The sequence below is a fragment of the Astatotilapia calliptera genome, chromosome 10 (genome assembly GCF_900246225.1).
Source record: "Astatotilapia calliptera chromosome 10, fAstCal1.2, whole genome shotgun sequence".
Lineage (NCBI taxonomy): Eukaryota > Metazoa > Chordata > Actinopteri > Cichliformes > Cichlidae > Astatotilapia > Astatotilapia calliptera.
In genome coordinates, this window is record NC_039311.1 from 21047360 (window position 1) to 21060921 (window position 13562).

The following is a 13562-nucleotide window of genomic DNA, read 5'->3' on the forward strand; positions in this document are numbered from 1 at the left end:
AAAATGAGGAGAAAATCTGGTTTTAAATCTTATGTATGTGATGTCCAGAACTGGCAAGTCGATCGAGAGGAGAAGCACTAAAAGGAGGAGGAGGGGTCTCACATAGCTGAGCCATATTTCAAGGAAACAGAAAATGAAAGGACTTAATGTGCAGTTCAACTTTTATTGTTTTGAGAGCAGAAACAACTGAACAGCAACTCAATTTAAATATCCAGTTAACTGTATGGTCCATTTCTAGTATTTCTTAGCTCTTTTGTGGTAGTTTTAATAAAAGAATTGAGCAATTACTTCCACTTGTCTTTAATGTCTGTATTCTCTGAAATGAAAACATGAAAATATTCTGCACTGCTGTTTTAAAAGTATGCACAACTAATGACTATCACCTGAAACATATGCAATCATATGTGCTTACTAGGGGTGCAACGATACTGGTATCGATATTGAACCGTTCGATACAGTGCTTTCGGTTTGGTACGCATATGTATGAACAATACAAAATAAATTTTTTATTTATTTTATCAACTTTCCTTCTGACGATGCTGTCTGTGTTGAGCGCTCAGCCTAGGCGGAGTAGTCGAACGCAGATTCACTGAGCGCAGGGCAAGCTAGCAGACAGAAGTTAAGCTCTCCTTGCAACATGGCAAATTGAACCTCCCCCACCCTCATTCAGATCTGGCGTTTGGAACTATTTTGGTTTTCATGTGAGGTATGACCCTGAAGGTAAGCGTGTCATGGACTAAAGTAAAACAGTATGTTGGATGTGCCATGCAATGCTCAATTACATGGGTGGGAGCTAGTGTGTTAGCGCAGTTAGCTCATTAACGTGTTGGCCGTCCAGCCCCATGCACGGGCAATCCGCGGTAGCTCGTTATCGGAGATTTGCCATGTTGTGGCGTTAACGTCATTTCAACAAGATTTACGCTGACAGCACTAGTGGGAACACAACAAATATGACTGCACATTTACACCGACATCATCCTAGTGCAAAGACAAGTGGAAGCAGACAAAAACAACAAGCATGCATGCTACAAACTTTACCCGAGTCATTTAGACAGCCGTTAGCACATGATTCTCCTTATGGGGACCTGATATGTTTAATATGCTGCTGAGAATATAGCCCAGAAGAAGCGTATAGTATAGCTTTTATTTTGGAAAGAGCCATTTCTCTGTAATAAACTCTCTTTTCCAAAGATGAGTGATTCCTCAATCAGATACAGGGCTCGCAAAATCGCCTGCCCGATGTCCTGGGGCTAGCGATTTTTTCCAGTCGGGCTACCAAAATCTCTGCCCGTAGGGCCTATTGTAGGAAGGAAAAATATATGTCAATGCTTTTGCATTCTTTCAGAAATGTAGCTGGGTAATTATGTCATTGGCATCGGTGAGCCACTGTCAATATGTGACATATTGAAATCTCGTTTGAATTTGCTTGTTTTTTGCTTTCACTTTGCAATCACACGAACTGTGTATAGAGAGCGACAGCACTGATTGGTGAGTGATGATCATTTGCGCACCAATTCCTCTGACATCGTCTTATCAATCGTTAGCTTACTATGCAAACATGACAAGTGAAATCTCAGCAGCAAGCTTAAACATATGAGAGGTTGATCGCGCAGAGAATCGCTGAGCGTTATGTGAGTGCATGTGTAAAAGCAGCAGGTCAGGGCTGTTCGGGGTTCTGTTTGTACAGTTATGTTTTGTTTCTGTTGCCATAGTGACGGGTGACGCCCTCTCGCTGCGACGGTGTGTCCTTCCGGGGTCAGAGGGCGCCCTGTGTGGTGTTGCTGTTGTTGTTGTTGTTGTTGTTGCTGTGCTGTTGCTGCGCTGAGCAGTTAGCTAACGGCAGTGTTCTTATGCAGATGTCAATAAACGGCTGTGCTCCCTGGCTAGCTCACGGGAAGCAAGACCAAACGATACCTCCGTCTCCTCCTTGTCTGAGCTCGCCACATTGGTGTCAGAAGTGGGATGATGGTGGCACCCCATGTTCTGACCCGAGTGACTTTTCCCCGGTGCGCCAAAAGAAGGCACCTGGGCATTTGCAGGACTTTGTGTGGGGTAATGGGGTCGTCGGGGACGACTGACCCCTTAGGTGGGCGCTATGTAGCGGGTCAGGGCTGTTCGGGGTTCTGTTTGTACAGTTATGTTTTGTTTATGTTTCCATAGTGACAGGTGACGTCTTCTGCAGATGTCAATAAACGGCTGTGCTCCTTGGCTAGCTCACGGGAAGCAAGACCAAACGACACCTCCGTCTCCTCCTCGTCTGAGCTCGCCACAATATTTTAGTTCTGCTGAGCCAAATAAGACAGGTCAGGGTGAAGAAGTGACAGCCAAAGAAAAGCTTACCACAAAACGGAAAAGTTATGACAAATCAGACTATAAGGCAAAAAGAAAGTGCAGCTTTATGGTTTCATGGACAAAATAATTTCTGTGGCTGCAATATGACGAGCGAAATAACCAGGGCTGCACATAAGTGGTCCGCAGGTGCGCGTTCGCTGTCAAAATAAAAAACGGGCACAAGATAAGAAGTTGCAACGCGTGTTTGCATACATAAGATTTTTAGGAGGAGGACAGACATTTGTTTAGAAGTCTTAAAGATGTCGAAGAAGCTCCTTTAAGCAATTACTGTGATGTTCCTCCACCTCCAAAGAAATGTCAGAAGGAGTCCGAACCACAAAAGAAGCGCGTATTCTCGGAAAAGTAGTTGCAGGAGGTGAGCTGGCTTCAAACAAATGATGAACGCACAGAGATGTGGTGCGGAATGTGCCGTGAAAATTTAATAAATGACAAATTAAAAAGGCATGAACATTTTTTTTTTGTAGCGAAAAAAATATCGAACCGAACCGTGAATTTTGTGTTTTGTTGCACCCCCAGTGCTTACATATTAGCACATTTGTAATAACCTCATAGCTTGCTTTGTTTTGAAGACCGTCAGTCCTAGAGAGAGAAAAAATCACAGACAGTATTTGGTGTCTCTTTTTGGTGTTGCATCTTTGAAATTGTTATTGTGGTTGTTTTATGAACTTCTGTTTATCTGGTTTTAGTTGTTCTAACAGTCTTTTTACGTCCTTAGGCTTCCGCAATCTGCACCTTGATGACCAGATGACTCTGCTGCAGTGCTCCTGGCTCTTTCTCATGTCTTTCAGTCTTGGCTGGAGGTCATACGAGCAGTGTAATGGCAGCATGCTTTGTTTCGCCCCTGATCTTGTCATCAACAAGTGGGTAACAATCACAGCTGTTCTAATATTTGAGCAGTTTTGTTTTTCCATTTGCTCATTTTACGGTGTTAGTCTCACTTCATCATTTGACTTACAAAGTTAACCATTTATCTGTGACTCAGCTTTGTGACTCAGTATAGAAATCAGGTCAGAAGGCTGAGGGATAAAGTCACATGTAAATGAGAATTTGCTGTCTAACAATGAGAATATGGTTATAGTTTTTGCTGAAATCTAAACTCCAGTTCTGTGTTTTATTATGAGGGACGTGGGAAAGGGTGTTCGCTAGTTTTTGCTGATCGCCAAGCTGTGTAGGCTGCTTAACACTTCATCCAGTTTGTATGTTAATCTTCTTAAGAAGCAGACATGAGCCCAGGACTGACCTTCTCACCTAATTTTCAGAAGCAACAAAAAGGCCCCATGAATAAATAAGCTAGGCCAGAACATCAGCTGTTATTGCCACGTTTCGCAGGTTCCTGGTCCAAATGCACTTTTTCTGAGGCAAACTTCATAAACACAAAAAACCTTGATTAAGGCAATGCCGAAAAAGGGGGGAAAATAAAAATAATAATAAATATTTAAAACCATTAATCCTGCAGATAGCACACCCAGGAACACAGTATGACTCAACAAGGAACAAATACAAACTTAGGTTTTTAATATACACAGGAGTTAATCAGGGAGAGTGGAAACGCCAGGGTAACAAGACACGGCTGAAACTAATTAAGACATAAACGGATAAACGGAGACATAAAAGGCAACAAAACTAATATCAAAGCACATGGGGACTAATAAAATAAAACAGGAAGTAACTAAATAGGAAATCATATACAAGAGACAATGACTAGGGAGGCTAGAAAAAAATAAAGTATAAGGAATCAAATATCTGTAATAATAGTCTGTAAACACTTCAAGAGTTACACTACTCAAGTAATTCAAAAAAATACAGGAACAACTGCATTATGAACTATACTGTAAATAATTTTCTATGCCACAGAGGCAGGGCTCAGGTTAGTCTGCAGTATGTTGATTACATAGCCTCATTTGTTTTTGTTGCCATTTGCCATTTATTTGTAACAGCAAGTGACTACCCCTCCCTGAGTCTGGTCTCTTCCCATTAATAGGGAGCTCTTCCCTCCCACTATTGCTTGCTCATAGGGGATCATATGATTGTTGGGGTTTTCTTTCTTACAGTAGAAAGCAAATTCAGGTAAATAGAACTGAACTATTAAGCTATTTAAATACCTGCTGGGATTTCTGAAAGACCCATCCAGTTGTTCTACATTTGTAAACAGTGCTAAAAACATCGACATCTTGCAAACAGCTCAACCTTTTTATTGAAAATGGTTAGAAAGAAAGCCCTGAGCTGTTTGCAAGATGTCGCGTCCAAAAACTCCAGAGAGGAGTAAAAAATAGATATGAAATGTGAAGGAGTCATTGCCGATGGCACTGCAGTTGGTCAGAAAGAGTAGACAGCGCTCAGCCCAAGGCTGTGTATCAGGAGAATGTGCTGTATTGATTTTCTAAGAAAAAAGTAATGTGGGCTGTGTGTTAGTGGAAGTGAGGTGTGAAAATCCATCATGACTGATTTTAGAGTCTGTATTTCTCCTGCAAGGATGTAACACATCCCTGCCAGGGCTATTTATTGGGAATTGAATAACAGCATGAGTGAAACAGCTCCAACTCTAACCTGTGTGTCTCTTTTAATTCTGTTTTCTTCTGTTTCTTGTCTTCACCTGCTCTACATTTCCTCTCCTCTCACAGAGATCGCATGAAGCTGCCCTTCATGACTGACCAGTGCGAGCAGATGCTGAAGATCTGTAATGAGTTTGTCAGACTGCAGGTGTCCTACGAAGAGTACCTGTGCATGAAGGTGCTGTTACTGCTCAGTACAGGTAATGGAACACAATTCACTTAGAAAAATGACAGCAGTGTTTTTCAAAAGTCTCTCTGCTGGACTGGAAAAATCACTTTTTATTGTATCTACTGTGTTATACAGCTGCAGCTTTTTTCCATTTCCTTGCAATTTGTCACAGTAGGGCTGTTCTGGTCATGTTCCTCTTGATAAATGCGCAGAGGATTTTGATTGCTGCTGCTAAAGGCCACAAATTTCATTACTTATCAGTAATGCATCGCCTTTGTGGCAAAGATTCAACAGGGTGCTGGAAACATTCCTCAGAGGTTTTGGTCCATATTGGCATGATAGCATCACGCAGTTGCTTTAGATTTGTCAGCTGCACATCCATGAGGCAAACCTCCTGTCCCACCGCATCCCAAAGGTGCTCTTTTGGCTTGAGATTGGTGACTGTTAAGGCTATTTGAGTACAGTGAACTCACTGTCTAATTCAAGAAACCCATTTGAGAAAATCTGATATTTGTGACATGGCATGTTGTCCTGCTGGAAGGAGCTATCAGGATTGATCATAATATGGTCATTAAGGGATTGGCATGGTCAGCAACAATACTCAGGTATGCTGTGGTGTTTACTTTTGTCTTCCTATGGGCGCAATCTGGTCATTCTCCTCTGACCTGTGGCATCACCAAGGAATTTTTGCCAAGGGAACTGTCACTCACTAAATATTTTCTCCTTTTTTTGATCACTCTCTGTAAACCCTATAACAGAAACATCCTAGCAGATCACTGGTTTCTGAAATATTCAGATCAGCCCGTGTGCACTTGCATCACCTTTTTTCTCCCCGATTCTGATGCTCAGTTTGAACCTTCAGCAGGTCATCTATATATGTAAATACATTGGGTTGCTGCTGTATGATTGGCTGGTTAGATATTTGCATTACAAGCAGATCAACTTGTGTACCTAATGAAGTGGCCGGTGGTTGTATGTTTTAATACTGCAGTTCAAAGATCCTGTTTAAAATCACTGCTGACAGCAGCAAATGGTAAGCATGCCGCAAGTGTCTACACTGTCAGAGGCATAACGGCAGAACAGTAACATTCCTGTCTGCAATAATTTAAACCCAGTCTGCTGACAAAAGCACAGTAGATGTTTTGTTCTGTAGATGCATTATTATGTGTGTCTGTCAGTGCTCGCTGGACCTTTATGTCACTTTACGTTCACAGGGTGTTATGTACCCTAAACCATTTCAAGCACTTGTCTTGCATTTTCTTTAACTTCATTGTTTGGTTTAAAGTGTATCTTAAGTGTTTTATTTCAGGGGTCTTCTTCAGTTCTGAAATTCAGCGATCGAATATGGAGCCATTTCTTTTTAGAAGGACACATGAATTCAAAATGCCACAGAAAAGACCGGGTGTTACTGTTACTATCAAAATATGCAAGTTTGATGTTCTTTTGACATTCTTCACCAATCTGCGATGTAACAATGTGATATTTTCTTTTAGATGCCTTCTGTTAAATGTTACTGCTCTGTGAAAGTGCAGTCCTTTCACAGATCGTACCTTGGTAGAGAGTCATTTAATTTCCATACTAGAGGCTCCACTGAGAGTTGAATTAGTATAACTTTTGTGTTTCTTATCTCACTGAATAAAAACAGTTAGCTTTTTTATTACTGCTGTTTAATCTTCTTTTATGTACGAGTGTCCAGTGAAAGCACATTATTAAAAAAAAAAAAAACAACTAATTTTCTTTTTTAACAATTTAGTTTAGCTAAAATTGGATTCAGAAGACATTTTTACAAATTGTAAATTTATTCCAACTGCATTTTATTTGCTGTGTATAAATTAGTAAAGGCTGTTAAAGGACAGACTCAAATAGGCAGTGTTCATCAGGCCTCTCTTTATTTAATGTTTGAAGAGGTCAAATAATGAAAGCTGTGGGTTACCAATCAGTAACGTAACCCTACATGCTACACAAGGAAACAGTATCACTAAATCAGACCTTTCCCACTTATTTCAAATTTTCTTGTCTGTGATGGAGAGCATTATTCTCAGAGAATGGCGAAGAAGAGGATGCACTTCAGAAGCAATTAGCTTGTTATGCAGGAGGAAATTACATTTCCATACTGTGCACCGGCTGCATTTTTGTACCTTAGAGCGATTTCCATCCGTTTCCCTCAGGGATGGAAATACTATTAGATGGGACAACTTTGGTTTGAGCTGCTTTTATCCATTCTCGCACACATTATATGGAATTTCAAGTCACTTATAAGACTATTTGATATACTGTCATATTTAGTTAAATATAGAGAATAGAGAATGCTCAGCAGCGTGAAAGCACCACAAAACATAAATAACTCAATAAAGAATTTTTAGGTCATAGAATAAGAAAACACAAGTTGTTTAATGAGTTTGCAGTGCCATTGTTGCCTAGCACAATCACTGCAAGTCACTGCTAAACTGTGCGGCTCACTGCCTGACACCAGACTGACAAGAGTCCACAATGTGCTGATACAACTGTATTGCTTTTCAAGTTTGAAGTTTTTGCTTTTCAGCAGTGACCGGCACAGCGAAAGTCCTCAGTGTGTCCTCTTTAATATATCATTTGAACGCAGAGAATCATTTTGAAGGGTATTCAAATGTCCTGATTTAAAAAGCAAAAGTGACACCTTGCACTGCAGCTGGTACTACTTTTAACCCAAATTCCAAAACTTTGGAACATTTTAAGCAAACTGCAATTATTTTCAAATCTCATAAATCTATATTTCATTCATAACAGTACACAGAAAACATACATTTCTTTACCAAAAAATAAAATAAGGTCATTTTGAATTTGTTGGCAGCAACAGCTACAACAGCTTAGTACCATGACTGGGAATAAAAAGAGCATGTTAGAGAGGCAGAGTTTCTCAGAAGTAAAGAAAAGTAGATGTTCACCAGTCTGCTAAAAACTTTGTCTACAAATTGTGGAATAATTTTAGGAAAAAGTTCCGCAATGTAAAATTGCGAAGACTGTAGGATATCTCAAAGAATCTCATCATCTACAGTACATGTGCAAGGGACAAGGCCAAAAATCAATATTGAATGCCTCTGATCTTTGGCCCCTCAGGCAGCACTGCATTAAAAAGCAGCTAAATTATGTCATGGAAATCACCGCATGGGCACAGGAACACTTCCAGAAATCACTGTCTGTCAATACAGCCATCCGCAAATGCAGGTTAACGCTCCATCATGCAAAGAGGAAGCGATGTGTGTGATCATGATCCAGAAACGCTGTCATCTTCTCTGGACTAAAGTTTATTTAAACTGGACTGAGGAAAAGTGGAAACTGTTCTGTGGTTTGAAGTTCTTTTTGGAAAATTGGAGACCATCCTGTTTGTCATCAGAACTCAGTTCCCAACCTGCATCTCTGGTATGGGGGGGGGGTGCATTAGACCCTCAGGCACTATCAATACTGAGAGGTGTATACAGGCTTCAGGGTATCCAGATAACCTCTTTTACAGGCAAGGCTGGCATATTTGAGCAAGACAATCCTAAACATCAGCTGTTAAAAAGCATGGCTTCATAGTAGCAAAGCCTGCCTGTAGTTCAGCCCTTTAAGCAACTGAAAGCATTTGGCACCTGATGAAATGAGAAATATACTCTGTCAGTCTTCTCTGATCCAGAAGAGTGTTGATCATTTGTGTCTGAATGCAAACTTCTCACCTAACTCTTTTTGCCACACGAACAGCAGACACAGACCTGATAAGGACAAATTCTTTGATAAAAGCTTTGTCTTACTTTTATGTGTGTGTGTTTTTTTTTTAAATTTATACCTTCAGAACCCCTTCCTATGTTAACCACTAGCCTAACAGAGCAACAGTGTCCTTGAAGCTTACCAGCTCCAAGTGAACATGGGAAAAAATCGTATTTTTAATTTTTTTTTTTTTAAATGATACTGATATATCGCTCTGTGTTGTCTCTGTGTGTGTGCAGTACCAAAAGATGGCCTGAAGAGTCAAGCAGTTTTTGATGAGATCAGGATGACCTATATCAAGGAGCTGGGAAAAGCCATCGTCAAGAGGGAGGAGAACCCTAGTCAGAACTGGCAACGCTTCTACCAGTTAACTAAGCTACTTGACTCCATGCAGGAGGCAAGTGAAACACACAAACACACACACACACACACGTTTAAGTGTTTTTAGGCTACTTTGTTTCATATAGCATTTTCTTGATATTTATCCCATAGATTGGCTTTCTTTGTTTTTTTTAATACCAGCCAGGTCTTTTCCACCTAAAGAATACACTCATATTCTGTGTAGTGCATTAAGTTTCAATCAAGTTAGTTTTTAGCACTCTCCCCTTCTGCCTCTCTGTAAAAACTTGTTGCAGACGTAAAGATCTTGCATTTAGAACCTACTCCACTTTAAGGGAAATCCTTTTAAGTAAAGTGAGTAAACAACTCTTACTAACCTCTTTGTGTCTTAACCAGATGGTCGAGGGTCTTCTCCAGATCTGTTTCTACACCTTTGTGAATAAAACCCTCAGTGTGGAATTTCCGGAGATGCTGGCAGAGATCATTTCCAACCAGATACCAAAATTCAAAGATGGAAACGTCAAAGCTCTGCTGTTTCATCAGAAATGACTGCCTTAAATTGTGAATCAATGCCTTAAATCCTGCCCTGCACATATACCTCTCCAGGGGCCCCTAGCTTACATATCCTGCCTCCCTCATCGCTCTGATTCAGTTTCTCAGTTTTTCCTGGGCCTCCTCTAGAAATTCTGCCACGCCCCTTCGGGGCTCAGCCATTCAGCCTAATCTTGGAGCACAATACCTGTGGCCTCAAGCCCCCATCCCAGTCCTAGTCCTGCCATAGTATCCTATAACCGACCTATAGCCCTTCCTCTTAGTTGGACTATGAATGTCTCTTGGGGTGGATGCATTTTGGGCAATTTTTTTTTTCAGTCCTCCCTCACCTACTCTACACCCATAGCCCTGTGCTTGTATTTTTAATGCTTTCTTACAATGGCTATGTGCCTCATATTAATTCAAGCCTCTAGTATTTTACTGCAGTTTTCACAGAGAAGCTAACATATAGAGTACAAACACCTTTTCCTCCAAGAACATTACACCTTGTATACTTTGCAACTTGAAAGGATTAGCAGTTCAAGCCTAGTGTCCCTCCTGCTGTGAATTACTTATCACTTCAGAAATTATTCAAATCACAATTCTACACAAGACCACTGAGAAAAGAAATCAGCTAGAGACATATTCTCTATTTATTTTATGCAGGCACACAATTCAAGTCACATACAGAAGCAAGAGACACACACGCACACACTCACTCAGCCAAATGTTTACACAGGATGTACCTGAGGGAAAACCAGTGCCTTTTAGTTTTTACGCTCTTCATAGCCATCCACTGTAAGCTGTAGGTTTTTTTGCATTAGAAGTTGATGTCGACATCTTTCCACATGATTTGTCTGTTTCTTTATTTCCGCGTTGTAATTTCTGTTTTCTATTTCCAAGCTGCCGTTTCAGTGTTCTTAATGTGGAAAACTCTCCCTTTTGTTCTTATCTCCTGTTCTGCATGTAGGAACACAGCCTATGGTACAGATAAGTAATGTTAAATGTTTAGTTTTATCACTTTGCAAAAAAAAAAAAAAAAGTCCCAAAACAAATTTTTTTGATATTTTATTATCCATGTGAAGTATATTAGATAAATTTGCTGCCTCTCCCAGTCGGTATTAAATTCTGTTAAAAGTTTACCCAGCGTATACAATGAATGCACCTACAAATAGCTTTTTTTTTCTTGCTTAAGCTTCAGCCAGCTTTGATCTAAATGGGTACTGCTAAAATTAAAATTAAAGACACATTTAATGTTTTGTACTACTTGGGAGCAGACTGACTTAAATTTTAGGATTTCTATCTTTAAAAAGTTTTTTATGCTTTAATTGCATTTGGGGGGAAAAGTGTTTTATAACGAAAATGCATTTGAAAAAGCCATCCGAAGTATCAAAGGGCCTGCTTCAATATGTCAGACCCCAAAAGGTACTACCATTAGGATGGTTGTCATTTTTTCATTTTTCAAAGTAAAAGGTTTAACTGGCTCAAAAATGGTAGCAACATAGCACTCATGATAGGAAATGAAGGCATAACATTGATGGTTTCCCTCAAGATACCATTTTGATTTAATATTTCCCTTTAATTACCATTAGCTGAATGTACTTGCAAAATCAGGACTTATTATATGGAGCTGCTGTGCCAACATTGTGAAAATACAAAAATATATTTGTTTAAAATAAAATATTTATTTTGTATACTGGACGTGAAATGGATACCCATAATTGATGAAACCTATGTTTTAAAAATATTTCCCCTCTAAAGCTCAAAACGTTGGTCTATTGATTTGTGAATCCAACCTCAGGAAGTGAGTGATTACTTCACATGGATGCGCTCTACTTGTTCCTAATGTAATGGAAAAACCCATTTTGTTTTGGGTTTTTTCTTTTCTGGAGATGTGACAGAGTACTTCTGATCTGACATTAAGTGGTTGTTGTAACTTTGCTTCAGGGTGCTCATTTATTTACAAAAATAATTACAAAAAAAAAGGATTGTTCAGTGTCACACCTACACCAGCTTAAAGTACTGATTGTTATCATTTAGCCAATTGTACGATAAACCTTTTTGTGATCAACAAAAAAATTGTATTTTTGAATTTTCAAAATACATTTGTAATGTGAAAATCCATACCAGCTTGTGTGATGGCCAAAGCAAAATGCAGTGCAGTTGTATGCTGGCTTCTGCCGGAAGTGTTAAAACAAAATGCCCTTCACCACCTCCTGTAGAGTACAGTTACTTTCCTCCGTATGTGTCTTATGACTGTCAGGCCTCTCTGCCTAAATTTCAACTGTACAGGTTTTCAGCTGTTTACTCTGAACAGTACTCACCCCTCTGCTGCACATAACTCTGAATGCCAATTAGCAGAGACCAGGTAAGCAGGTTGCCATAGAGACTGGTCATTTGTATGTTAGTTACGGCTAACAGCACAGTGGGCACTGGAAGCATACAAGCCACTGCTGAATAAGAGCCATCTTTTCTTCTTCTTTTTTTTCTTTTAGGGGTGGTCACTCGCTTCAGGGTTGTTTCATTGACAGTGCAGGCTTTCAGCTCCACCTTCTAACTGTGCTGCGTGTCCTTGTGCTGTAAAAAAACACGGGCTTGTTGCTGCTCGCATCACTGTGTGTTGATTATTCTAGAGAAAATTTGACTAAACTATTTGGTTGGATAACTTGGAGATGGTATTACAGTTGTTCCAAGGTGGTGGTGCTTCAGAAAACCAGCTTTAACATGTAGATGTAACCATATTGATGCTTATTTCTGAATGGCTATAGGCGCATATAGCAATGCTAGCATATCTAGTGCAATGTAAACATCATCTAAGACTACAGAACATTTTTGCATTTCACCTTCATGCTCGATTAAAGGCCTTGCGAAAGGGAGCCAGAGAGCCATAGAAATAAGATTTCACATCAGGAAATAGATAAACCCTTAACATATATCGATGCTTTTAGAGATTGATCTATTGTAAAAATGATATTTTCTGTGATTTTGATTACATCGGCTTGATCCTCTTTGATATGACTAATTTTGCTCAGTCATTTTTGTACATTGAATGAGTCAAGAAAGTAAATATTTTTCTGTTTGTTGGTTTGTGTTTGATAAAGGTAGATGTGTTAAATCCATAAGGAAGTGTTGAACATGTTTGTCTTGTGAAGTAAATGTAAATTCTACGAGTCCATGAAAAAGTCTACATGAAAGCTCACTGTGTTTTTGAAGATAAGGAAATGAGGGAGTGGGACAGAGAAAGACTGGTGGAGATTTATATAAGAGTGACCAAAGCAGAGGAGAAAACAAAAATTAACAAAAGAAGTATTCAAGTTACATTTTGAGTAGCACTTACTATCCAACTTCTAGTACTTCTTGTTTTATTTTAAAGATGTCTTTTGTAAAGGTCGTGGCTTTGGACCCCATGTATTGTTCTGTGAGGATTTACTGGTCACTTTAAAAAGAAAATTTAAAATGTTGACTCTCCATATGAAAGTAAAATTTACCAGAGCCTGACAGAATTGCACTACCCTGATATTGTTTGATATAATCTATTTTGTATAAAATACATGCAAATGTTATCTTTAAAGATTAAGGGCAGATCATGTTTCACTGGTATATATGGCTATAGCTTTCACTAAAGTCTGTTTTCTTCGTATTTCAGTTATGTAAATGTAATCCAATGTTTAAAAAAAAATACAAACCATTAAAAAAACAGTAGTTTGTATTACTTCTGTATTACACCCTTCCTGTAGTCGGTGTCAATAGTTTCACATATTTGATTAAATGTTGAATTAAGTTACGTGTCGTTCTCTGACATTGGGTTTGACATCGAGAGTGGAAATTTGGAAGAACTGATTGCTCTTTAGTTAAAAGCATCTTACACAATAAAGTCTCCTGTTTTTCAACACTCA

At 39.3% G+C, this 13562-nt stretch overlaps 1 protein-coding gene across 2 annotated transcripts in view; it reads left to right on the forward strand.

The window, feature by feature from the left end:
- LOC113031075 (glucocorticoid receptor-like) overlaps positions 1-13562 on the forward strand; it is a 66416-nt gene extending 52854 nt beyond the window's left edge. For both annotated transcript variants that reach the window (XM_026182956.1, XM_026182957.1), the window contains 4 exons: positions 3068-3212; positions 4974-5104; positions 9036-9193; positions 9532-13562. In XM_026182956.1, coding sequence (XP_026038741.1) covers positions 3068-3212; positions 4974-5104; positions 9036-9193; positions 9532-9684 — 587 coding nt within the window. In that variant the 3' untranslated portion in view covers positions 9685-13562. The remainder of the gene's footprint in view (positions 1-3067; positions 3213-4973; positions 5105-9035; positions 9194-9531) is intronic.